At 41.8% G+C, this 27428-nt stretch overlaps 1 protein-coding gene and 1 long non-coding RNA gene across 2 annotated transcripts in view; both read left to right on the forward strand.

Moving 5' to 3' along the window:
- The first annotated feature begins 612 nt into the window (after positions 1-612).
- LOC136179967 (uncharacterized) overlaps positions 613-27428 on the forward strand; it is a 40568-nt gene continuing 13752 nt past the window's right edge. Inside the window, exons 1-2 of the long non-coding RNA XR_010666878.1 lie at positions 613-2335; positions 5684-5774. This is a non-coding gene — a long non-coding RNA (uncharacterized lncRNA). The remainder of the gene's footprint in view (positions 2336-5683; positions 5775-27428) is intronic.
- On the forward strand, positions 9929-11865 carry sox3 (SRY-box transcription factor 3). The gene has a single exon (XM_020635728.3). The coding sequence runs from the start codon at positions 10227-10229 to the stop codon at positions 11127-11129; it is 903 nt and encodes a 300-aa protein (XP_020491384.1). The 5' UTR covers positions 9929-10226; the 3' UTR covers positions 11130-11865.

Here is a 27428-nt window from a genome sequence, read left to right on the forward strand (position 1 = left end):
CTGCTAATAGTGTGTGATGGGTGGCGCTGACGCGGATTTCCAGTAAAGACGCCACAGGTTTCCTCTCTCTCGCTCTCTCTCTCTCTCTCTCTGTTCCTCTCTCTCTCTCTCTGGGCCTCTAAGCCAAGCAGTGACACACCTATAAGATTATACTGGCCGGGCCTTCTCTCAGAGCTGTTATTTCTACCTGATCGGTGTAATTATACAGCTGCTACTCCAAACCTGTCCAAGTTAAAAGACCAGCCCTCTCCTGTTTCTCTCTCACACACAGATGCAACACACATAAACATATCAACCGTTTAGCGTCCAAAGACACTGCAGGATGTGACACAAAGATTTTACACTGTAGTGCTGAAATGATTGAACATTTGACCCTCATGTTCTGTTTGAAAACTTCTTTCAGAGTTCAATAACATTTAGTTTAATACCTGACTTATTTTATGGAGTTACTTATAAAGAATACGCACTTTATTGTCATTTCCTAAAAGAACACGGCTAACTGTTTTTGGCAACAATCCTGTACAGCAACATTATAAAACCAGGTCAAGTCTGAAAATATATCCGTAGCTAAGCTCGATTTTCAGCTCGTGTCATGGTACAGAAAATGTGAACATAACTTCTGTTTGTTGGGGGGCAGGAAGCCCATCTGTAAAAACGTCTGGCATCTTATTCACCCCTAACACTCATCAAATACTTGTCGGTGAATGCATGAAACAAATTTCGCAAACTGGCTTAATGCACACATATGTCGTCATCTTAATCATCAAACGCGTAAGTTCAGGTTGTGGGAGCAGTTTGAGCCACAACTTAAATGTTTTGATGCTAAATGGGTTTTTAGATGTTTGGAATAAATTGAAAATACCTATATATGTATATTGTAGGGGAAATGTTGGTTTTGCCATTTTAAGTTTAACTAACATATATGATATTGAGTTATGTGTGAAAATTGACTTAAAGAAATAAACAATAAATAAGAGGAGGATAATCCGACAATTGATATGATCCAATATTTAAGTGAGTAATTTGGGGCTACAGTGTTTTGTTAGATGACTTAACGAGTGGAGGGATTTGTGTTGTGTTGTGTGGGAAGGGTCTCAGGTACTGCAGCTGTTTCCTCCAGGGGGAATTAATCACCCCAGCACACCCCACACCCCACTATCTACTGAGGAGACACGAGGATGCATGAAACACAACACTGGGACCTGCCTCAGGGTCTACACACACACACACACACACACACACACACACACACACACACACACACACACACACACACACACAAGGTGTTTTGATATCTTCTGAGGCGCGAGCGACACAGTGATGCTCTGACATATGGAAGCTTAAAGGCTTCTTAAATGTCCATATCAATCTGCACACTTGTCAGCCTGACAATGACGGAAACAGAACACCATTAGCAGCGTTAGGCGGTGTGATCCTCATCGTTGCAACATTAGAGAAATGAATGGCTGTGTGCACGACATTCCTCTGGACTTCAGCCAAACCAACGCACTGAGAGGGAATATTCGTTTGGTATGTTTTTCAGGTGTTTCACTGTTTCACATCTGAATGTTTGGTTCATGCAATCTTGGTTAATTTTTTTTCCAACTCCTCCAGAGTGTTATGCAGGGTTTGAGCCAGAAATATAATATCCTGTTTTAAACATGTATCCGATTGCATTGATTTCATTGTCCTGTTCCTTCTTGGTAATGCTTATATGCTTGAGACAGTGCAAGGTGATTGTCCTCTTCCTGCTGCACACAAACCATTGTGCCCCTCTCTCCTGGGATGGGAGATGTTTTTTGTTTTTGGAGCTCTTTCACACAAACTCTCCCTCTTTTCTCTTTCCTTTTTATTTTTTTTTATTTTAACACAATGGCCCTCTCTCCTCTCACCCAGCGTGGCAACGCTTTCAAACGGGGAAGCTCCAGGTCAGTTTCCCTTGCCAAGTTTTGCAGGCTGCCATGTTGTCTATTCTGCTCAGCTATTTAAAAAATGTTGAATATCAACAATGGCTTTCACTGGTGCATTGTCAACTTTTGTATGAAGCAATCTTGGCTGAATGAGATGGGTCCCAGAGCAGGGAGAGCTCAGCTGCAGTGTGCACCGCCACACCACTGACTGCCTGGCTCTTTTGGCTCTATTATATATTTCTCTGCAGCACTGGGAGCTGCTGCTTCTCCTGTCTGAATGGCCGTGTTCGGGCCCAGGCTCTGGGCTGTGGATGTCTCTGCTATCTTCCAGCGCATGGTGCTGCTCCTGGGCCTGCTGAAAGCCAGCTGTTGAGGGTGTGTCTCACAGAGGGGGATCTGGAAGCAGCCGCAGGACCAGTCAGATGGTGAGTGTCCTCAATTCAGTGGCCAGAGTGGGAGGAGGTTAGAAGGAAGGAGAGGAGAGGAGAGGGAGGGGGCGTTGAGGAAGATGATGTAGGGAGCTTTGTGTCCTCATGTGTTGCATTTACAGACGCAGACCGTGCAAATGTGTAAGATTTCATTAACATTTTTACACCTTAAAGTTATTTGTTTCTAAAGACACATCATGTCACCTGTTGGGCCCAAAGTCATTCAGATCAGACACTAACGTAAAAACTGTGCAGTCTAAAACCCACTTCTGACACTTTAACAGTGTGCAACCCTTTGCTCCCATCTGATGTGTACGCTGGGAGCATTTTATTTGCAGCTTCGTGTGTTTGCACAAACACGTACATCTATGTACTGTATGTGTAAGCGCAGAGAAAGATGAGTGTGTGCTTCCAGATCATTGTAACTCAAAGTCTTTGTAAGGGCTGTCAGCCAGGAGAGTAGCGAGTGGAAGTCACTGTGATTCAGTGGCAATCTTGTATGTTTCATTGACATATCAGTCTGAGGAGCAATGAGCCGTCACCTCTGCACTCCTCTTTCGCTGGGGAAAGGGGGGGAGGGGTGTATATGGTTGGGGGGAGACAAATCGGAGGCACACTTAGGTATAGTTCTTTTTTTAGCTGTGTTAGCGAAAAGCCAAAGTTGATTCAAGCCAATTAGAAAAGTAAAGTGTGCTGTACTATTAAGTGGGCACAGAAATTAATTTCACTGTTAACATTTATGCTTTTACACTTTTTTGGAGTTTTTTTCTGATTTATTTTAAACCCAATCTGAAAAAAAAAACAACAACAACAAGAGAGGCAATATAAAATATCTTACAAACACCAACATCCATTTTTTCACTAAAGTTTTTAAGTTAATTAAAAAGAAAACTAAAAAACACCTAAAAAAAAAAAGTGTTTTTCATGTTTCATCGCTTAAAATAAATGTGTTATTTAATTCCATTTTGAATTAGATTTTTAAAAATAATAAATATAAGGTTTTTCAGTTTGATTCTTTAACCTGTAATTGCTCTAAAATGTTCAATATGCTCTCATTAGTCTCATTTTTGTCTTTGAATATTTGGTTGATAAAGAAAAAAAAATGATTTCAGTATCTGAAAAAAGGTTTGGTCAGTCCCTGAAACACCTACCTGAGCACTGTAATTGTTACAGTCCCTGTAAACAGCGTGCAGACCCGTGTTGTCCTCTGTCTCACCTCTCTGAGCCCGTACTAAAGCAAGGTGACCAAACTCATCTCAGACCGGCTCATCCATTACCTTGTCAACAGTCAGCTCCACCACCTTAGTTTGCTCTTCTCCCACAAGACTTCCTCTAATGAAATACGTTACAATCGCCCCGCTCATCTCGTCATGCACAAGGTAATTAATATATTTAGAGGGCGATGGCTAACTCTTAATTAAATTATGCCCCTTTTTAATGAGACCTTGACTGGGACTAAATTTATGAGCACTATCTGTTTTATCAAGTGCTCTGCACACAACAAAAATTTGTCATTTTCTTCCAAATCACCGATAGATTCCACTGAATGGCACTCATGATTTATATGACAATTTATGCTTGTTTGTTTCTTTATTTAAGGCTTAATAAATTACCCATTTTAATTACCCTCACCTACTTTTGGGTTCTTAAAAGCCCCCAATTAATGCTCAGCGCTGTATCACAGTTACATTTCCATTTCGGTGCAGAATACAGATAACAAACTTGGCCGCATTAATCATATTACAAAATTGGGTGTATTTAATTAATTAAAGTTACACTGCAAATTAATTGTGCATCCTCACAATATTATCTTAAGCTAATGAAGGCTCGACAAAGAGACTGTTTCATTTTTTAAAGGCGGTTAGATTAGTGGGATCTCAATTATGGCTAAAACAAAAGAGGGCTGCTTGCTCGGGCACGGCGCAAAGCAAAAAGTGACCATTCAGCACTTTCCTGCAAACAAAAAGCGCAGAAAGTTTCCTTTGTTTTGCCAAAAACTGAACATGGCAATGATTCAAAAGATACATGGGAAATAATGAGGGCTGTAATTAGACAGGCAGCCAATAACACTATTTAAAATGATCATCATATAGAGGTTCCTGATAATGCCATTCACAACCAGCAGTTACTATCATAACTTTAACACTGGTGGGGGGAAAAAAAGCATCTCGTTTCCAGTGTGTTCTCTTTTGTTGCATGTGTACGCCGTTTGTGTGCCTAACAAATCCTTGAATCCAGCTAATGAGACGTGACATGATGTCTCTGTGGGAGGAATGGAGATTGCACAGATTAGAGGTTCAAGTGTGAGGAAGTTTAGGCTGCAGACTTTGTCTCTGCACAAACACACAAGTAATATGTCGCTTAATCCAGCCTCAAACACGCAGCGGCTCAGAAGCAAAGCCATATTTATGGGAATTTTCTGCCTAATTTCAGATGAATTGAAATTAGCTTTCAGTGGATAGCAGTGTTATAAATCACTGTAATTAAGTATTTTATTTTTCATTTAACGCGTCATATACCAAATGTTTTAATATGAACGTTTCTTCTAATCTGCTAAGTAAATGTTACGAGTCTTTGTCTAAGAAATGACCTGAAGGAGCCAATAATCATTGTGTATTCATTTCATAAATGCTCCCAGTGATGTCCTCTCCTGTGATAGAATTTAATTTGCTTTTAGCTTCATTAGCCAATAACCACCGCTAGAAAAAAAAAATTGCCAGTGTCAATTACGAGAACTCCAAGGGTCAGTGAGTTTATGATTTTTTAACTGCACACGACGCACATGATTATATGGAGAGGTTGTAACTGTGATTAACCCCAGGCCTCTGTGTGTAACAATTTAGCATGCACTTATGTGTTGAGCATACTTGATGAAACATTGCGTCCCTAAATGATAAGCAGCTCCATCCCAAAGAGACCTGATGGAGTGAGAAAATGCTCCCCTGGCTGAGTGAGATGGAGCAGAGCGTTGGGTGGTCACGCCTTGTCTGCTTATGACAGTGGCGGGTTAAAGAGATTACACCGGTCTGTTTTCAGCAGCCTTCGCCTTCCACACACAAGGAAATAATGAGGAGGGACATGCTTGGCCTGCTGAGGAGAAAAAAAAGCAGCTAAAGTTTGAAGCACAGGGTAAGGAAAAACAGATTTTGAGTATGTTGTTTTACAAGTTGAGGTCAAAAAAGTTAGTACGAGGAGGGTGGAAGACATCGCCACATGACTACAGGGGAGACAAGAATGCAGCACTTTCCATTAGCCATGAGTCCTCCCGTCAGACTGGAAACACTCCACTAAATCTCTCCTGAGATCTTTCCTCTCTGACTCTGTGTGTTTCTGCTTCTTTTGAAGGTTTGAGTGACGGTCCCTTCACCTATAAGAACACAACACGGACATCTTCACTGCCTCCGAAGGAGCCACTGTAAGACTTGATCATCATGTGGTGAGTTTACTAATGTGTCTGCTTCCTCCTCTCTGTCTCTCATGGCAACATAGAAAGCAACATGTATAACCATCCTGAGAGGGGATTATCAAGGAAAGTGAAAGAAGCACTTAAAAATAAATAATTTCCCTTCAATATCCCTACCTGGCCTTTATTCCCTCATCATGATGCACATATATATAGTACAGTTTATAATCACTCTTCTCTGTCAGGAGATAAGAAAGCATCTCACATGAATATCTTCAATTATTATTTCATTGGCTCATGGTTTTGGACATCTTTTCACTTTTCAAAAATTGCACAGATATTTGATAACTGTAAATAATTAAAGGCTTTCAAAATAAATAATGAGACTTTATATGAGTGGAAAATTGTTTTTGTAAACTTTTTGTTGGCTTTTCAAAAAAAAATTGGAGGGTCTCAAGAAGATTTCGGTGACTTAAAACTTTTGTTTTGCAGCAGAATTAAAAAAATATACAAATAAAACAGTTTATTTTATTTTGTTTCAAACTGATCTAAATGTGAAAACAGAAGCTCCCTGCACAGATCCTCAAAGCAGACACTCCAAGAGACTATCATGAAATGATACCTGTTGCTATACCTCATAATGTTATAAATATATTTATTTATCTGTGTATAATATGCATTTTGCAGAATAATGTATTTAGATTTTTAGAAGCTTTTGTGATTATTCTCTGACATAAAAGTTAAGCAATAATTAATAATAATAAATCACATGTTCATGAGAGATAATATAAAACATGTAATAATTTTGTAAATGATACAGAAAAAAGTCTGGATGTTTCCTCAGCCATGACTGCATTACACTCAGAGATTTCACACATTAAGCTATTTTTTTGTGAAATATTTCTAACAACTCCTCCGGGTCAAATAAGTCTCATTACCATGAGGAATCCTCTCTATGCTTTGTGGAATAAAGAGGTGATAATAGCAGCACTTTTATTCCTCTAAATGACCCGTGAATATTATTTTACCTGTGTTGAACTGGGAGGACGCGACCATTCACGCCGGCACAATGGGAACAGCAGACCGTGCGTAAATTGCATCTTCATTTGCATTCCTCGTCCAAAAATCATGCAAATCTTAATGAGACGCTCTCCATTGTGGCTGTAATTGAAAAGCCATTCTTTGTTAATTACTGTTTCTCAAAGGCCTTGTCCGCAGTCACTGAGCTGAAACAAAAAAAGTTATTGATTCTGGAGGTCGCGGGGTTTAAAAACGGACACAGAGGAATAATGTTGTTTATTGTGGCTTTGAGATGCCACTTTCGATTGTCGGAAATATCTCTGTCCTGTTTGGTGCCGTGAAAATGAAATAATATAGCCTACAAGAAAAAGAAAAAAAACACTTGTACAGGCAGGCAGTTACCATAAAAACGAACACGAAGAAGCAATAAATCACAAACAATTATTGGTTCTTTATTTACTGCAGAATCGCAGAGTCTGGACGTGTAATATCAAAGTTGTGCTTCACAAAGCTGAAGCTGTATTTGGACATGTAAAGAACGGAACTGATTAAAAAATATCTCTTTGTGGTGTCAGTTAAATTAGACTACAATTCCCATACAGTTTCTGCAAAACGTACTTTTCTGTATGTTTTATTCAAGGCCCAGAGGCCTTTTATTAAATCAAAACACATAGTCTTTGATTCTTAACTCACCTAGTCAGCAAGTAGCCTATCATGCTCTGTCGACCACAAAGTTTAATTTAAACAAAAAAATACAGTTTATTATAAATGAAATCTTTATTCTAACGAAATGTCCTAACAATATGTATTTTTTCCTCAAGACGTTTGGGGTGAAATGTCTGCTTTCAGGCTTCATGCACATGCGCAATTAATCTATTTTAACCCACTGAATTATCCACGATTGAGCTGATTGCACGCAGGTTCTATCCTCCCATCAGGACGTCCACATATGTCCCAACATTCATCAGTGTTGTCCTCCCTCCGCGCGCACAGGGAGCCTCCTATAAGGTCTGTGGGGTTTGCTGAAGCTGAATCCGAGCAGACTGCGCTGGTGGTCCCTCGCTCCTTAATTAGGAAATTAGCTGCACAGAGGCCCTCATTACCCAACTCCGGGTTACTCCTGGTGACGTTTTTTTTTTCTCTCTTTCTCTCTCTCTCTGCTACCGGTCCATTTCCATAAGAAGATTACAAGCGGATCAGTATTGAGATGTGGCCAGATAAACAAATAACTGCTCCCTGAGAATGGATGGCTGCTAATTGGACGTTAGTTTTATTGCTCCTGCTCGATGTGCGACGCCCCATTGAACGTGAAAATTAAATTCATGATGTCTCTTTTCATATGATCTACTGCAACTATATGGCCGATTGGCTCTATCAATTTAAGATAAAGGCAGCTTTACAAGTAATACATAGAATCTCTCTTAGGTCGACTTTCAGCCATAAATAATGTCTACAAAAATACACTTTAATCCCAAAATACAATACGCTTTATTTTTAGTGTTGGACGTTCATATTCTAAAATGAAAATGGAAACTCTTATTAATGCTTAGCTGCAAAGAAGAGCAACAATGACTGATTTTGTGACTCATTAAAACAAATAGAAAAAATAACTCAAGACACTCATCAAGCACTAGAATTAGCCTGTCCTGACTCTGTGTTTTTAAGTTGTTGTTTTTTTCTTCTTTTTAAAATTGGCTTTTTCATTTAAAGCTTTTCTTTCTCAGTTGTTTTAAAGGTGAAATCGCTAAATAAGAATGTGAACGTCCCTCAGGTGGACGCAGTAGCTGCATGTCAGGTCTTGGCGCTGTGGGAGCTGAGACACTTTAAAATGCACATATCTCAAAGTGTTCCCCGCAGAGCTCATGTATATGCTGAGGTGTTAATGGTGGCTTTCGGTGGGCGATCCGCTCGTGGTCATTAGCAGGTGTGAGTTTTTACCCTGTTGGGCTCTTTACCGAGTTTCAGGTCGTTTGTAAAGAGACACATGCAAAATACAGACCACTCCACGGTGATCATTTTAATAACCATTAACAGCACCGAGAGAAAACAAGTCCGCAAACAGGAGCTCGAGGTTTGATCGTGAAGTGTTTGACCCACAGGGAGCTGCTGGAGTCGAGACTCTCCTGCTCCTCCGGGATTAAAGAGATGTTCTGTCCCCTCCACAAGAGGTCGTTGATGCATTAGAGTTTTGCTTTGTGGGAACCTCAACGACACGACAGAAACACTCAGGAAACCAAAAGTAGTTCAATCTCAAACCTGACCATCACTGTCTTATTTTTTAAATTGAATCACATTTAGGTAACTTTATAGATAATGAGATTAACATCAATATATTTATCAGAAATCTGAATGTCATTTAATGAATTTAAGTGGAGTCTTCGGTTTTGATTTCAGATATTTTCTCACGTTTACTTTGTGAGAATATTCCTTCAGTGGAGCTCATTTAAATTGTTGGACTGATTTGATTTCGCCACAAGTTAAAAACTCTGATCAGAACATTTGCAATCCAAACTTCCGAGCAGGTATAAAAATAAAAATAAATCTCATTTTATGAAATATGTATCCTAACGGCTGTTCACCATAGGATTGGTAATTTTTTACATCATGGAAAATGTATTTGATCAAAGTGTGAGCAGGCTACTAAACATCAGTTTTACAGCATTTACGAATCACATATTTTTTCCCTCAGCAAAAGGCACCGTTTACTCCACTATTCCTCTTCTAACCTGAAGCATTTACGCTCGTTTTAAAGTCTGTTTTTTTCATGTCTGTTTTCCCTCTGTAAATTATTTATTGTCATCCATCCCTGAGACTTTTGTTTCTCTGCAGCATTAAATGTAGATCATGGTTTAACACGGACTTCACAACTTTGTTTGCATGGTTGGCTCATAATAGTTCACTCAGATTGTAAATGGACAGGAACATTTTAAACAACATATTTTTGGTTACAATTCATTCCTAAAATATTTTTTTATGCAGTCAGGGAATGTGTGTTCATTATCAATGTAATCAACTGCCTTTTCATCTTCTCACATCATATATAGCTAAAGGAAATCTCTCACATTTTGCGTTCAGGTATCTGTTTTAAAAACTTGAGCTCTCCCTCCTCCTCCCACCAAAACACAGCCCTGTGCGCTCTGGTGGATCTGTGGAGCTGCGCTCTGATTGGTCGTACTCTCCTCATTGTCATGCTGTCAATCCACATCACATGGTCCGACCACCAGGCCTATTAACAGATGAGCTTGGCGAACAAGTTTAGACTTCTGTTGGGAGCCGTGCGGGACAGAGCTGTACTGAGCCTAGAGAAACCTGAAGCACCTGCACTCTGTTGCCTCTTTGGGAACAACTTTTTTTTTTCCCAATCGTATGAGACTGGTCAGTATCTCTACCTCTTTGACTTCTGGCGCTGCTTAGTGAACTTTAACTTTTTTTTTTCTGTGCCTGTGAGTGAACACTTTTGAGAGAATGTATAACATGATGGAAACCGAGCTCAAGACCCCGCTCCCGCAGTCCAATTCGGGCTCGGCGCCGGGCGCAAAGAACAACAGTGCCAACGACGCAGAGCGCGTAAAGCGTCCGATGAATGCCTTCATGGTGTGGTCCAGGGGACAGCGGAGGAAGATGGCGCAAGAAAACCCCAAAATGCACAACTCTGAGATCAGCAAGCGGCTCGGTGCGGACTGGAAACTTCTGACCGACGCTGAGAAGAGACCGTTTATCGACGAGGCCAAGCGTCTGCGTGCCATGCACATGAAGGAGCACCCGGATTATAAGTACCGTCCCCGCAGGAAGACCAAGACCTTGCTCAAGAAAGACAAGTACTCTTTGCCGGGGGGTCTGCTTGCGCCTGGATCCAACGTCGTCAACAACTCAGTGTCTGTGGGGCAGAGGATGGACGGTTACGCGCACATGAACGGCTGGACGAACAGCGCGTACTCCCTCATGCAGGACCAGTTGGCTTACCCGCAGCATCACAGCATGAACAGCCCGCAGATCCAGCAGATGCACCGGTACGAGATGGCTGGGCTCCAGTACCCCATGATGTCCTCAGCGCAGACCTACATGAACGCAGCCTCCACGTACAGCATGTCCCCGGCGTACACACAGCAGACCTCCAGTGCCATGGGACTCAGCTCCATGGCGTCTGTTTGCAAGACCGAGCCCAGTTCCCCCCCGCCGGCCATCACGTCCCACTCTCAGCGGGCGTGTTTGGGGGACCTGAGGGATATGATAAGCATGTACCTGCCTCCCGGCGGGGACAGCGCGGAGCACTCCTCCCTGCAGAGCAGCCGGTTACACAGCGTCCACCCGCACTACCAGAGCGCAGGGACGGGCGTCAACGGCACGCTACCCCTTACACACATCTGAGAGACAAAAAACAGACTCTTAAAAACTTTAAAAAAAAAAGTACTTCGGATACTTGAACTTTTTTGGTTGCTGTAGATACAACGTTCAACAGTTTGTTTTGTTCAGAAACAGTTTAATCTTTGTTGTCCATTTTGAAAAAAATGACGTAGAAATGGACCAGAGAGTGAGCGTTGAGCCCGTCAGAGTAAAGAGGCGTTTTATCATAAGTATAAAGCAATCAGACATATGTAGAAGAATTTGACTTCTATATTTTAATGAATGCCATATTTTCTCTCCATGAAAAGGCATGTGGCCTCGTTCAGAGAGGCTGGCGTATTTCAGAAAAGCTGGATGGAAAAAAAGTTGCTTCATAAATGTTTACACTTAATTTTTAGAATGTCAGTTGTCTTGACTTTGTCCAAATTTCTGTAGTCTTCTCGGTTTTTTTTTCTCCTCCTCCTCCTCCTCTTCCTCATGACATTTAGGTTACAATGGAACGTTAAGACTGTGCGGGTCGCAAACGCAAGTTTTATTTATAGTAAGATTGTTTTCTTTTTAGCTTGTGAGCCCGATGTTTTGTCACGTGAAAAATGTTCAATTTTTGTTTTGTAAAATGTTATTTTCTGTGATGGTTCTGACAGTGTCATGTTTACTCATTCTCCTGAACGAAAAAAAAGGTTTATTTAAACTGACGTTTCTACATATTTTAAGACCATCCTCTATTCTTAAATGCTGAATAAATTTGTACAAAACATGATTGTTGACTCTGTGCTTTGATTGTTACATAATTAGCTGCTTTGAAATCAGGTTGTTTAAAATCTCTGGAGTGCAGTTTTAATCCCAAGGGAGCACAAGAACTGAAAAGTGATGCTTTTGTTGTTTAATCTGTATAGATCTCCAAAACACTGAATCACTCTCTGTTATTTTAGGACTCTTAATTTGATACTAACATCTTCAAAACATCAGATTTATCTTCATGGAGAGGGCACTAAAGTGATTTTAAAAAGTCTTGTTTTTTAGTTTCACATGTCTGAAATAAATAAGAGACTACTATAATTTACTGTTCCTGTGTTTAAAAAAATATCTATGAATATTTCAACATCTTAAAATCAAGAATATTATGAAAAAGTTCTCAAATAAATGTATTTACAGGCGATTTAGTTTGGCAATAGCAAGAATAAAGATTTCCTTTTTGCTATTAGAATTAGTTTTTAATTGCTTCTGAGAAAAAGAAAACTTTAGTTAATTGTGTTAAGTTGTTATACCTTTTTCTCTAAAAAAGTCCAGTTCTCTCCTTCATTTCATTATTAACCAGCTGAAGACAGACTTACACGTTTTAATCACAAGTTTTCATCACTGTGTGCCACCGGTCAGCCTCAAAAGTGTGTTCACGTTTATCACCAAGAGTGCGGTCTAGACCTCATTTTTGTAAAGTGACTTTTGTCACTTTGAAAGAAAACATTTGTTCTGAATTGGTGGTAAACCAATTAAAGGTTGAATCACTGATTGATCACAAGATTTATGTGATAAATATCTGAAAAAAAAAACACATTCAAGAATACAAATAATAAATCGAACAAAGAAGAGAGAAACATCTCTGATTTATAAAAATGAGATGTTAAAATAATATTTTAAAAAAGACTTCTTCATTATACCCCCAAACTTATCTTTTGGCATTTTTTCTGTACTTTTCAGTGCTGTAGGATTTCATATGTGAGACTCTATATTTGGAAAACACTCTAATGAATTAATATTAAGAATGTAATTAAGTTTTCCCTATTCCATATTTGGCATTTTGAAAGGAATTTCAACATCCAGATATTTAATTTACTTACATGCACAGACAAACCCTTACACGGTAACCATGAGGGTATTTAAATGGATGAGCCCCACAGCGACTTCTCTTCACTAAGTTCTTTCTGTTTAAATGCATTAATGACTAGAGAAACTGAGACCAACATAGTGGATCTTTTTTTGAATTAACACAAAAAATTGCACCACTTTCATAAACTTCCTCATCACTCACAAAGTGGCTGAAATTGCAAAGGTGGATGTGTTTGTGTGTAGGTGTGTGTAAATGGAGCAGCAATGCACCTCAGCATAAATAAGCTGTGGCCACCAAGAGGGGCCGAGGCAGTGGCGGTCCCGCTGGCCTTCCCACACTCCCTGCAGGACCTGATCCACGGCTCAGCACAGCGGCCTGGATTAGCCCCACGCACCTTTGTGGAGGGAAAGCTTATCCAGACCTCCCTGCATTCACTGACAGGGTCTTAAGTCATTCTAGCGTGCCAGCAGCCACCCGTCACCTAATCACACTCTCCAACTCATTTTTTTGTAATTAAGCAGCTTTTCTTTTTCCTGCTTCTCTTTGTCAGAGGGTTTGCTGTGGACTGGATGGAGTAAAGCATCAAACTCTAACAAAAAAAAAGATGTAACCTCACCTGCTCAAATACACCTACCTGTAGGTTAACTTTCCACCCATCAATCAGTCCAAAACAACTTGATAAAGCACTCTGTTTGATCAGTTGGAAGGGACGCTTCACATACATAAAAAACAAAACCCCAAAACAGCCACATATGGATAATGAATGAAATGAATACTGATAATTAAGTAGACTGTAATATGAACAGACTAAATACCACAATAAAGAATCAGTCTTGATAAAAGGATAAAATGTTGTAAAAAATAGATTTGATAACAGCTGAGTTTTTTGCTAAACAAGCCATGTGAAACTTGTATGACATTAGAAAAAGTTAGTTTATTGTAATGCATCTTTTACTTCCTGTTTCTGTGATTTGGCACAGCAATGTCACCCCTCATTTGTGGAAAGGTGTATGTCCGAGCCATGCACGGCTATTGATTGTGTTTGAATGTTCTGGCAGTGAGGCCATCCGACTCAGGCTCCCCCTAACCACCACTGCCTCCCCCCCCCCTCTGCTCCCATCCCCCCCTTACTCTCCCCCTGCTGAGCACCCGAGGGCCTCTCTCTCTCTCGCTCTCTCTGCTGTCATGTGCAGCTCTGTGCCCACTCAGCAAGTGCAGGCATATCCCACTTCCATCTGCCTATGACCTCACAGCCCCTGTTTGTTTAACCCCCTCTCCAAAAACTAACCTAATTATAGCCCTGTAGAACATGGATTCAGCGGATTCCGACTGGGTTCTGCCACCGTGTGCACACCTACACATACGTGCAGCATAAGCACGGCACCGTGTTTCAGCCCATCCTGTTTTTCACATTTTACTCTCCTCTATGTCACAACATGCCCTGCCAGTTGCATGTTATCTTAAGTACATGAGAATGAGGTGGTAAAAAAAAAAAAAAAAAAAAAAAAAAAGAGGTGTTTCTTATTTTGGAGTGTCTCCTTTTTTACGTCAGCATGATGAGTGGAAAACTCATTACCCAAACATGACGTTGGTGACATCACTAAGTCACCTGCTCGACTGGCTGGGTGGCCTCCTGCAGGAGGACACACCTGATTCTATTCTCAACACTTCTCATGTTATCTGTAGCCTGTGCAGAGCAGACGTCACCCAGCAGCATAGTTTGAGTGTAAGCGGATGAATGAGTGCATAGGGAATGCACCTATGACAGAGGCAGACTGTATTGATCTGCTGTGGCTGGGATCTCCAGGAGGCCCTCTGAGGCCAGCCCTTAGGGGACCTGGAGTGGCCCTTCCGGCTTGGTCGGGCCCTGTCCAGAGAGTAAAGGGACTCGTGTGAGGTAGTGAGACTGACAGCAGAGTCAGTGCGGTGGTCATGTGTGTGTATGTGTGTGTGTGTGTGTGTGTGTGTGTGTGTGTGTGTGTGTGTGTGTGTGGAGGTGCGGGGGTTGGGGTGGGGGTTAATCTCCCTGAACTGGGGCAGATGTTGTTAACGAGCTCCTCTCAGGTCGACTCCCTGCGTGGGAAAGTTGCATCAAATCCTCCTGGGGTCAGGGCTTCTGGGCTGACCCAATGAGAGCCATCCCTCTCCACTGCACCGTCCTCTCCTCTCAATCCCTTCTCCACTCACCCACCCCTCCACTCAAAGGGGACACTAGAAAACTCACATTTGACCATTTTTTTTTCTTCTGAGCACATCCCCAATTTTCCCTCTCCTCTCTTGAACACAGCGCCGGCGGACTTGTTGCGTGATGCAAATGTCTCATTAATGATAGCTGTGGTTGGATAGTCATGCCTTACACAACCACAAAGAATGCTGAGTGGGAAATGCTTCAAAGACGAGCATACCGCCACTCAACAAACTGCATCCGCCCAGTAGCAAGTTACTTGTGCTCATGTAGATGGAAGGTAAATGAGTTGAATTTAAGGCCTTATAGACTTTCAGGCGCCAAGCTGCTATAGGGTAATTGAGGGTGCAAAAGTGCATGAGAAGTGAAGGAAAAAAAAGTATGTCTGATTGGCAGAGTTAGCAAAAATACACTTTACCCAAGCTGAAGCACAGATACTTGTGTTAGAAAATACCCATGTAAAGATAGAAATATTTTATACATAAAGGGTAAAATAAAGTACTCAATGTACTCGTAATGTCAAAGTCATCTGAAGGGCATCTGTTGTGCAAAGCTAACTGAGCATAGGTTCATATAATAAACATATGATGATTATAACTTTGGATGAATTTAAAAAAAATCTGAGATTAACAAAATTAACTTCACCACTCCTCTGGTGTTGAGGGGTGCCAGTGGCCCAGTGGTTAGGTTGCACCCCATGTATGAAGACTGTAATCCTCCAAGCGGTAAACATGGTTTCAAGTCTGACCTGTGGCTCCTTTCCTGCATGTCATTCCCCAATCTCTCTCCCCATTTTAATACTATATCTACCGTCCTCTCTAGTAAAGACATTAAAAACCCAAATATAAAATGTAAACAACAACAAGGGAAACTTCTCCAGTCTTGAATATTCATGTTGTTTGTGAAGTCTGAATGCGTCTTATGCATTGTTTTCTTTATATTACGACTGCTGTGCTTGATATGCACTGGATTCATCTCTCTTATTATATAAATGTCCAAAGATGATATTTCTCATGTGCATTAAAACTGAAGTAAACAATCTGTTTCTAAATAAAAAAGGTGTCGTAAGTTCCGATATTTGTGTTCAAGTAAAAGAGCTAAAGGTAAAACGATGTTTAAAGGAATGATAACAAATAAGAACAGATAACAGCAAAACTTTACTTTGATACAACCAAGAACTCTGTGGCCTCCCACGTCTGCTGAAAGGTTTGTTTTTTCTGGCATTTACTAAAACATGTGCTCTGATTTGATACAGACGATTTCTGCAGATACATATAAAAGAAGCATTTGTCACAAGTAATAATAATAATATGGTGCAAGTGTAAGTGTAAAAAAAAAAAAAAGAAAGCCTAATGAAAATGAGTCCTTAAAACTGAAATGATTCAACATTTGGGGACGAGATTTTGCTGAGAACTGAGTCCTTGATGTTGTTCGACCTGTGTACAGACTATAAATTCTGTACACACGCGAGTTAGCTGTGATGTGGCGACTTCTCATCACTCATATCCGGAATGGGCTCGTCTCTTTCACATCTCGTGTCAACATGCCTGCTTTAGGCATTACCCTGACTTATGGTTTTAATGCGAGGGTCATCCATTAAGGTGTCTGCCTCTGACGCTGTGTTTACTCTGCCCCAGCAGGTGTGTGTGAATATGAGACGTGTCAAATATGAGACAGGATTACCGCCTCTTTTGTCCCAAACAAAACAAATACAAATCACACGAACAGCTGAATTCTGTTCTGTTCTGGGTCTGTTTGTTTAGAGAGTTTTTTCTAATGGAGGATCCTTTTGGTGTTTTTGTTCAACTAAGCGCTACTGAGGTTTACTTGGACTTGTTTTCGCCTGTAATTGTGGTTGGAGGAAAATGAGTAAAACCACACACACACACACACACACACACACACACAAGAAAGAATGAAACTGGATCAAGAGGCCTCTTCCTGAATAACCTGTAAGGGCAATTACATACAAACGGTTGCTTCTAATGTGTGTTAAGGAAAGCTCAGGCGCTGAGCTCCAACACTCCAGTGAGTAAAAGAGTGTGTGCTGCAGATGGTCCCTTTCTTTAGCACTCATCACTTTGTCTAAGAACACTGGAGCATGTAGCACTGCTTCTAATTTTGCCAAATTCGGGTTCTGACCCCACTTCTTGACCCATCCTGGAAGCCTTTAAAAAAAAAAAAAAAAAATGGGGGCAAGTGTGCGAGTGCTGATGTATATACTACGCCTTGGGACAGCAGAGTACGTATGGCACTGCTGCAAGACAATGCAGAGTTAAGGGAGGAGGGGTGTGAGGACTTAAGGGTGAAGATTAGGCTTCTCATGTAGGGCACAGATATTGATTAGTGTTTGTCGAGGACAGTGAGAAGGAACACGGATTGACAGACAAACAATGCTGGAGACCCTCTGATCATATTGCTATTGTCAGGAGCTTTGTTCATTCAGTAACCTGTGCCAACATGTGCCCCCCCTCCCGCTATATGACCACACACATGCTTTACACAAAACAAAATATGGAACCACTGGGAAGAAGGTTGCAAAATGCAGACTAATTAAGAGCAAAGATTTACTGTCCTATGGGGACTGGTCAATTTAGGTATACTTTGAATTTTATTGTAGCCCCGTCTGTGTGCGTGTGGTTTACGGGAGTGTAACCCTGGGAACTGGGGGGGGTGGGGGGGGGTCGGACACCCTCAGCTCCGGGTCAGTCCTGACTGACTCTGTCACTTATTGATTAGTTGCCATGGAGAGTTAGTCAGGCCATCTCTCTTGGAGGTGTGTCCCCGAGGGCCCGCAGCTCTGCCAAGATGAGCCTGTGGAGGCTTTGTCTGCAGGGGTTGTGTGTGTGTGTGTGTGTGTGTGTGTGTGTGTGTGTGTGTGTGTGTGTGTGTGTGTGAGAGAGATTTTGAGTGACCTCGCTAACTCTCACTTGCTCTTCCTACATCCCTCCTTGCTATGACCCCCTGTGATACTTTTTCTTGAACTTCACACGCCTGCATCACAAACTTTGTTTGAGCTAATCTGCAATATCTAAACTGCATCAATGTTTATGCATACACCTCCTCCCATGGGGCTTGTAATAATGGGGATCGTAAACAAATTGTCCAAAGTTGTTGAGCTGTGAAATCCCCTTCAAAAGCTCCCTGGATTTGCCTCCTCATATGATCCTCTCTCGTCTCTGCTCTTGTCAATGTTTCCTCCAAAACTTAAGGAGGGAGTGGGTGCAGGAGGGGAGGTGGATGGTCCGGACTTGTTGGTGCCAGAGGGTCACCTGCAGTAGCTGACGACCCGACTGACAGCCCAGCAGGGTGCCGTTGAGGGTGATGGTCTTAACACCTGATCTGAATAATAAGAAGGACAGGAGATCAGGTAGGGAAGGAGGACGCATAGCAGTATTTGCTTTCAGAGACGAGGTGGAGTCTGATGCACCAACATAATGCAGCAATCTGGCAAAGCTTTCTACTTTACTAAACTGGAGTTGATTTTTAACTAAAGCTTTGGCCATGTCTGTTGTCAGTCATTAAATTCAAAGATATTCAGTTCAATTAAAAAGGCAATTAATTAAAAAGGGCAATTCAAAGGCGCACAGAGCAGTAAATTAATGTCAATGCAGGTATGAGACATAAAGCCAGATAAAACAAATGTATAATATTTCAATTCTAAACTAATTTTGAACAAACAATTAGTTGGAACATTCAAATTAAAACTTAAATTGTCCAAAAAAGTTATAACGAAACTCTTCATTCAACTTTGTGTGCACTTTGCTCTTTCACTTTTGTTTTCCCCTCTCAGTGTTTCTCATAATTAAGCTAAGCTGACAGCGTGTTTACAGCCTGTCTAAATCACTGAATTCTTATCTACCTTTCCCTGCTGGAAATGGTAACAATACTACTGTTTTATAATCTCAAAACCCCAGTGGTTTTGATCATATCTGCCGAATCCTGTGAAGTCAGACCTACATATAAATGAACTGGTTTGTTCGTGAAAAAGTTGCTCAAGTTAAAAACACAGTCTTCAAAAAGAAAAAGTTGCATGCCAGTTTTTTCCCCCGAATAATGCAAACTTCTTCTTTAAGAATATGCGCCCAAACTTCTTAACCCAAAACTTGATGATGGGCCCACGCTCTCCCTCCCTAATATCACACCTTGGATGCATAAACATGCCTGTGCTCCTCACATCACCCCACCCCGGGGGGCTGCATGGCTTTAGTGCTGCGCTGTGACACCAATCAGGGGAGATGGCGGGCTCCTTTGTCATGCAAACACCAATCGCTTCTTGTCTTATTCAAATGTCTGCCCTCTCTCTTTCTCTTCTCCCTCACTCTCTCTCAACCCCTACACCCCGCTTTCCTCACCCCTCCACCCCCGACTTCAGCCCTCTCTCTCTCTCTCTGCCTCTCCCGACTTCTCAAGTCCAAGTAAATCCTCGCTGAGAGAAGAAGTTGGAGCCTTGGGGCCCTGGGGGCCGTTGAAGCAGGCCTCTCTCCTGGGGGTCAGCCTGTGTCTAAGCGCATGGGGCTGTTTCCAGGCCCGACCAAGTCCATTTCATATTCAAATGTTACAATCAGGCCTCTGACCCACAGGGGGCTCTTTATGGCTGCGGCCCCAGGTCGCAGGGTCAAGATGGTGATTTAATAGCTCCGGCAGAGGAAAGGAGCGGGGGAGCTAAGTGATTTAGGGGATGAATGAGTAATAAAAAAGCATTTTTCTTAAGTTGTCATGTAAATTTCAATCCGTATTCAATCCGAGACTCCCTCCACACTAGAGTCCTTCCTCAAAGGCTTTCTAGTGGACTTCAGTCACTCAGAATTAAGAAAGTCCAGTTTCTGCTTTAGCTCTTGACTTGTGCTTGGTGTAAACAGTAGCTGACGGAGAAGCGGCCGAGGATTAGGGATGGAGATAAGGACACGTTAAAGAGTCATCATGCTTGCGTGGTGCCACTGTGTCTAAGATGTCCTCATAGCGCTGGAGTGGCCTGTTATTCCTGTCCCCGAGGGTGTGTTCCCAGCACGGCAGCTCCAGTAACATAGGGAGGGTTCGTGTGCTTCTAAGTATATGTGTGACAGAGAGCAGACTGGAGTGTTATGCTAACATATTGTATGTTTATGTGTGTGTGTAGAATATAGCTCATATGGCTTTTGTCTACAGGTGGAAAGATGGAGACTCACAGGGAAAATTTGGGCCAGATTCACTGTATTTTTTTTCCTCAATCTGAGTCATTGAAACCACAAACAAGCCCTTCTATCTAATAGCCACTTTAATGACAATGTTGTTTTCCCCCCTTATTGTTTACATTATCAGAATCCAGCCCTCCTAAAGTTCCCATTTTCATCTCAACTAGTTGAAGGCAACATACTGAATGTTTTACTAAGAAATAGAAGTTAATGTTAAATAACTTCATCATAGAGTAGCATAGGATGTAATAAAAAAGCCAACAAAAATATTTTGACACAAAGTGGCAGCAATAATTAAAGAGAGAACAAGAAGTGAGTGACTGAATGAATGACATCTGTTTTTGTGTCTCGTCAAAAAGGATGACACACCCCAAGAGGACTCGGACACCCTCTGAACAACAGGTACAGGAGATTCACTTTAAATACACACATACTATACATGTCAGTTCATTCACACATCAACCAAATGATGTACATCATGGCAGCTCAGTGAACTGATTAGAGCTTTGTATCACTCAAAGTGTCAACACTCCTACATTTTAGGCCTTCTCAGTAGATAAAGGCTTTTAAAGCCACAATACCGAATTTCGTTTTCTTTCTGTGAGCCTAATTTCGTCTGACTATTTCATTATATCCATCACTTAACCAATTTGTTCAATTGCCCACACTTACTGTGGTTAAAGAAACAATGTAGCAGTAAAATAATTTTCACCAGGATCACAATACCTTTGCTAGCCTTCAACCTATTTTAACCTTCCCCTCCAAACCCTTTAAAGTGGAGCTGAAATGGTTTGTCAATAGTTTCATCTCTGGTTACAGAAAATAATAATTGTAAGCACAATGACTTTTTCCATCTACTTCCTTCTCTCTGATTTATTGAAGATGTCTCCTTTAAGACGGTCATTTTCGAGGGAATGAACAGTAGCTTTATGTATAATGCAAACACCAAACACAGAGTGGATTACTTTTGCTTCACAAAGTTAAAGAAAATGCTAGGAATAGGACTGAACATTTAAAGACAAACAGCCCAATTATTAAAAAAAAAAAAAAGCAATGGAAATGCAACAACATCAGAAAGCCCAGTGGTTATTTTGTGATGCCGATGTACAGAGGTGATTGTGCTCATCATGCTGCATGTTATCCCCCCACTCTCTCCTCCCAGCATGTCCTCTCTCTCTCTTCAGCTAACACCAAACATCAAGAATAAAATCACTTTTGAAAATTAGATTAATTTAATAAAAACACTCAAAGTTCAGAAACAGTAAAAAAAAAAAAAAAGAGTGAAAAAGGAAAAGAAAAGGAGTAAGAGTACATAATACAAAAGTTTCATAATACAAACAGGAGATTCCCCAAGTCCAACAAATGGTTAAAAAAGTGCTCTCTAGAAAAACATCATTTAAAGATACACAGGCAAACAAAACTGTGATTTCACAGTCAAGAACAAACGAAGAATAGATTAATTGAGATAGTTATAAATGGATTCATGGATAATAGAAGTTATAAGTTTTAAGGCATATTTCAAATCAAATAGCATCATTGATTCTGCTCATAAGAACACAACTGTGTTTTTGAAATGAGGAGTTAATATATTTAACATTTGAGAAGTTCTGTGTCAGAGGGTGAAGTTCACAAAACTTTGGCTTAGAATAATAATATCCTGTCGATTCTTGCTATATTCTGTCAGCATTTGATTCCTTTAATGTGAGAACTGTCATCTTGATTAGAAGAGGATCATCGTTCTTATATGTCCCTGTAGGGTTTAAGAAGAGAAACATCTTTAGATTGACAGCAGCAGAGTTGAGAATCGGAGGGCGTTATAGAGTGATGAGGGTTGAGGGGCCACTGCAGGGCAAGGTAAGGCAAGCCTGAGTGGGCACAGCTGTAGCTCGCAGTTATTACTGCTCCTCTACTGGTTCAGAAGAAAAGGGCTGCTCCCGCCACATGGCCGCTCTGCCACGCCTGCCCCCTGTCCCCCTGCCACACACACAGGATGGCCCTGGTAGTGCCAGGCGGCACCACTCACAGTTTGCACACCCGTCACGTGTGGCTGGGGGCAGCCGAGCAAAACAGAGAGGTGTAGCGGGGTAGGGACACGGCCAGGGTGGAGGCATGGCAGGGGTGTAGGGGTTAAACCAGGGTAGAGGAGGGGGCTCTTTTCCTTCCTCTCTTATCTCCCGACTGACCATTCTCTTCCACCATCCCCTCCTCTAACCCCCCACCTCCTCTCCCTTTTGTGGCCTGTGCACCTGCAGCCCTTGAGTCTGAGCAATAAAGCTGAAGGATTTGTCTGCTGGAGGTTGGAGGCAAAGTGGGGGAGTCATTAAGCATGGGAAACACAAAGCAACAGGTTCAAACTGTGACTGTTTGATATGGTGCTATGCCATATTGCAGAGTGATGGCCTTGATGTAATGCAGTTTGACATAGAAGGAGTGAGTTTAAGCAGATTTGCCTCCAGAATTACACCCTGCATGGGTTAGTGTCATTATGAATCAGTTTGATCTGACACATGATCAGCTTTCAACCTTTGGCATGCTTTACTTCCACATAGGGATTACATGTATGTAAAATGAGAGAAACCCACATCTAGAGGAGGTCGAAGGTTTTGTGAGGTGAGAAAAACAACATAATGAATAATCAAGTGATTTCTTAAGTCTAAGAAGTGATACGTGGGATACAAAACCACTTTAATAGGATGCATTGAAGACAAAACCGTCATAAGAATCCAATAAAAATCACATTTTAGAAAATTTAAAACACAAAAAACAGATAAAAACTTAATCATTTGTTTAGTTTATTTAATTTCGAGTTTAGGAAAAGTCACAGAGGCTTATGTAGCAAAATGAAATGCATTGATCGTTTTTATCCAAATAAATGAAAGAAAGCCTCGTTTTATAATCCTCATACTGTAAGAGTGCTTTTCCTCTAGTTCCACTTTGTTAACACGTTAAAAACGTTTTGCTTTTAAATTCATTGTAGTTCTACTTATATGATCTTTGAATGAATAACTCGACACAAAGCTTTTGCAACTCATACTGAAGTAAGGGTTATGAGTTCCTCCACCTCGGAATAACAGCAGCCACTTCATGTCATAGTGAATACTTTAGTGCAAACTTTTCAAAAGGTTCATGCTCGACCTTCCATTTAAAGTATTGCAGAATGCTCTCTGTCATCTTTACAGGAGACTCGTTTTCAGTCGAAGTCAGAACTGAGCAGACGCCTCAGAGTCATTCAACCACAAACTCTTTCAATAGTGTCGACTGAAGATTTCTTGCCGGACTAACAAAATGTAATTCTCAAGAAAAAAGCAGTGGAAGGATGATGTGCAAATTTACATGTAGGTTGGGTTAAGCCAAAATACAGTGAAACTTAACCCGTTGTTTCTTATGACCACACATATGGTATATAGAGCATCTATAGTGACTCAAAATGACATTACAAATCATGACTTTCTATGTTTCTCTTCCTAATGTAGGTGTCTAAATGAAGCACAGAGATGGAGATGTGTAGTAATAAGGCAGAGAGGAGGTTGTTGCTTCACAGCAAATCTACTCTTAAACCTACATGAAGGTACAACATTTAAACTTTTGACCTGAAATAGTGCTTTAATGTAACTTGGATGTATAGGTGATGCAAAATAGTTCCCATCAATGTCCTGCAGACTCCCCGCTCAATTCCCCACCTGTTGTAATGTTATGTTCAGTCATGTAGAACTTTTCTCTCACCCGCTGCATGCCAGACCCCCCACATTGTAAATCGGTGCAAAGGGAAAAAGATTCAGGTCTTTTCAGAGTGCGAGCATGAAGGCAGAGGAAATCACTCTAAACGGTCTTAATTCTGCCATTAGATGAGGAGCAGCGCTGGGGGGATTGGCTGGCCCTGTGCTCCATATTCACAGAAGCAGGATGCGGCTGGGAGGCCTGCTGAGAAAATGGTGTCGTAATCAGGAGCCGGCAGTTCTGCCTGATCAGGTACACTAGCCCCTCTCCTCCACTCCCTCAGACCCCTCCTCCACCTCTTCCCCCTCCCCCCCTCCCCTGCCTCATTTATCTTCCTCTCCCCCTTGCTCCGTAAGGAGATCCTAATAAGAGTTTGGACGTACTGAGCTCCTCTTATGTGTGGACCTGGCAGGAGGGAGCAGAGATGAGGCCTGAGGTGGGGGGGGGGGGGATTGAAGCTGGAGGTACCATAGTTGTGGAGTTGTTGTGGGGGGGCTGTTTTTTTTTTTTTTTTTTTTTTGTTCCCACATTTGATTATTCAGGTTGGCTGAACTAAATTCTAAACCCATAAAATTCGTATCCCCTCTGGGGGACCATTTGCATATATTTCGGTGCCCCCTCCCTCACATCCCAATTCCCTTTTTTTTTCTCAGAAAGTGAAAGAGAGGGCGAAGCAACCAGGCCTGTCTAGGCTTTAAGATGTCACCGTGGTGTGAAATATGGGCGAACAAGCAGGGTCTTTGAAACTCAAACTAACCCCCCCACTAGCCTCTGCGCTGCTGCCACACACACACATACACACCCAGTTGTCTGTTGCCTTCGACTGGTTGCTTCCCTTAAATAGGAATTCAATTTCAGTCTGTTGTTATTTGTTCTGCAACTTTAGACTCAACTTTTTGCTACTGTGACACCTGATCATGGTGTGCTGTACTGTCTGGTTGAGGTCCCATTAAGAGTCATATCTGTATACAGTAGATTAGAAAGCAACAGTCCTGTAACAGTGAGTGTATCGCTATGTTTTTATGTTTGTGTCTATTAGAATTTATTTCTTAAAGTCTAACTTTAAAAGACATTAAATCATCTGTTTGTCAGCTGTGCATGTGTTTAAAAGATAAAAAATCCATGACACATCAAACCTTGTCCCTTATATCAGCAGGGGCAGAACTGCTTGAAGCCAGGAAGAGTTCCAAATATTTGATAAACATGTCAAAGCAGTAATGCCCGGACTTGTAATCATGCCAATTCCACTCTTAGCGTTGTCGTTGTAGGGGATTAATTTTCAGACAAAAATGTTCTTTGGTCAGGTCTTAAAATTCCGTGTAGGATGTGTGCCCAGCAGAAAATAAAGATGAAGGGAACACACATGTAGCTGGGCTCGCAGACTCCCAGAGGAAGGCAGGGCTCCACATCACCAGTCAGCCATAAGAGACACCTGTTCATTTGTTTGGCGAGCAAACTCGACATTTTTGTTTTGCACCGTGCCAAACCGGCCCGCTGGCACTCGTTTAACTGCTCATCTGTATGGAAGGGAGAAGTTAGACCATCGTCTATGGTGTGTGTGTGTGTGGGGGGGGGGGCAGCGATACTTGATGGCATTTTGGTCACATGGGGCGAGTTGCTGTCATCTTTTAACCCTCCCCCCCGGACCCCAATTTCCCTCCCCCTCCCCGTGCCCACTCCCTGGTGCACAGGCAGAATGCAGTGTCAGGAGGGTGAGCACTGAGCGCCCATTGTGTGTGCTAACCAAAGCGGAATGCCCGGGTGACAAAAGGGGGAGGAGTGGGCTCTGGGGCACACAAAGCCAAGGGGAGGAGAGGTTTGGCGGAGGCGGAGGTGGAGGGAAGGAGAGGAGAAGAGGAGGAGGGGGGTAGCAATCTGCTGGGGGCTAAATAGATGAAATCACCCCCCAAAAACTATAGGCACCCTAAAATCTTCTCTCACCCTCACCCAGCACCCAGCACCCCCACCCCCCGCCCGCCCCTGGGCTTTAGGGTGTACAGTGCGCTCAATTCCCAGAAGTTAGAAAGAAAAGAAGCCACAACATCTTCTCCCACAAACTATTAACTATTGCTTTTGGTGTGATGACTAATGGCCCTGAGGTCAGAAACTGGACGTATCTGCCAGCAGTCACCATGGTTTCCAATCTCTGTCATCGGTCAGGGATGTCCTAAAAGCCCCATGGATCACTGTCAGCTGTTTACAAAACACACTGTGAATTCTTTGCCTCATGTTAGCAACTCAAAAACTCTTTTTTTTTTTTTTTTTACATGTTCAGTTTTAGTTTCTTTAGGTAAATTATCAAATACAGAATATTCTCTCCTTCTATTAAAGCAACCTGTATGATTTAACCAGATGTGACTTTGTAACTGTTTGTGTGTGAATTAGGGGCCACATGTGCATGTACTCACCTGCCTATTCTAGAAGCAGAGAGCAACCTCGCTTGTGTAGTATTGACGCACAAAGCCATCCTCCCAACTCCCACACAGGACCTGGGGCAACAGTGCGGCCACTTTGAAATGTACGAGACAAACCCTGAATTAACTCTGTCTTAATACCGATATTTCTCCTGCAGATGCAAGTACAAGCAGATCCACTTCAGCTGTGGGACCTAGGTTTTAATAGCAATGAGATCGGTTGATTCGGCTTAAAATCTGCCTTAAATCTTTATTTCAAGCCATTTCTGGATCCAGAACTTTGAGGGGCTAAAAATTCTTGTGATGCAATTTTTTTTTGTCTATTCCAAATTCTCTACCTTATTATTGTATCATTCCCTTTCCTCCATTTCCTTAATGAATGTGTTTAAACAGACTTAATTATCTTATTCAATAGTCAATAGCTAATGATAGCAGAGTCTGGCAGGAATAAGATAAAACAGTTTATTTGAAAGGCTGAGTCTATCAACTTTGTTTTGCTTTTGGCTTCTGTTATATTGTGTTAATAAGAGCATTTTTTTAAATAAAGTACTCACATTCAAAATGTTCCCCAATAATCTTAGATGGGTTTCTCTCATGAGGATTACATTTTTGTGAATTTAATTGACTTGATGCACCACCCAGGTGCGGATGCTACCCATGAGGCCACAGGGTCACTTTGAAGAGACCTTTTCGTCCCTTCTTCTGGGCCTTCCTCTTTCCCAAAATGATGACCGGTCAGATCAAAGGAGATGCTCTAAAGAAACTCTTTATGGTGACCCCCACTTCTCCCCCCCCCCCCCTTCCCCCTCCCCCCCCCTACTCTCTGCTTCTTTCTCTCACTCCCCTCATAAGCACACTTAACATCTGAACTCCCTTCTTCTCTCATTCATGCAAACCTCAGCTTTTCCCGTCGTATTTACATATGCTGCTCCAGGGCGAAGCTGGTTTCCCGTTTTATCTGTGCTGACTTCATAGGAAGTAGCTTGCTGAGTTGTTTTGGTTTGT

This window comes from Labrus bergylta, chromosome 9 (assembly GCF_963930695.1).
Source record: "Labrus bergylta chromosome 9, fLabBer1.1, whole genome shotgun sequence".
In the NCBI taxonomy this organism is placed as follows: Eukaryota; Metazoa; Chordata; class Actinopteri; order Labriformes; family Labridae; genus Labrus; species Labrus bergylta.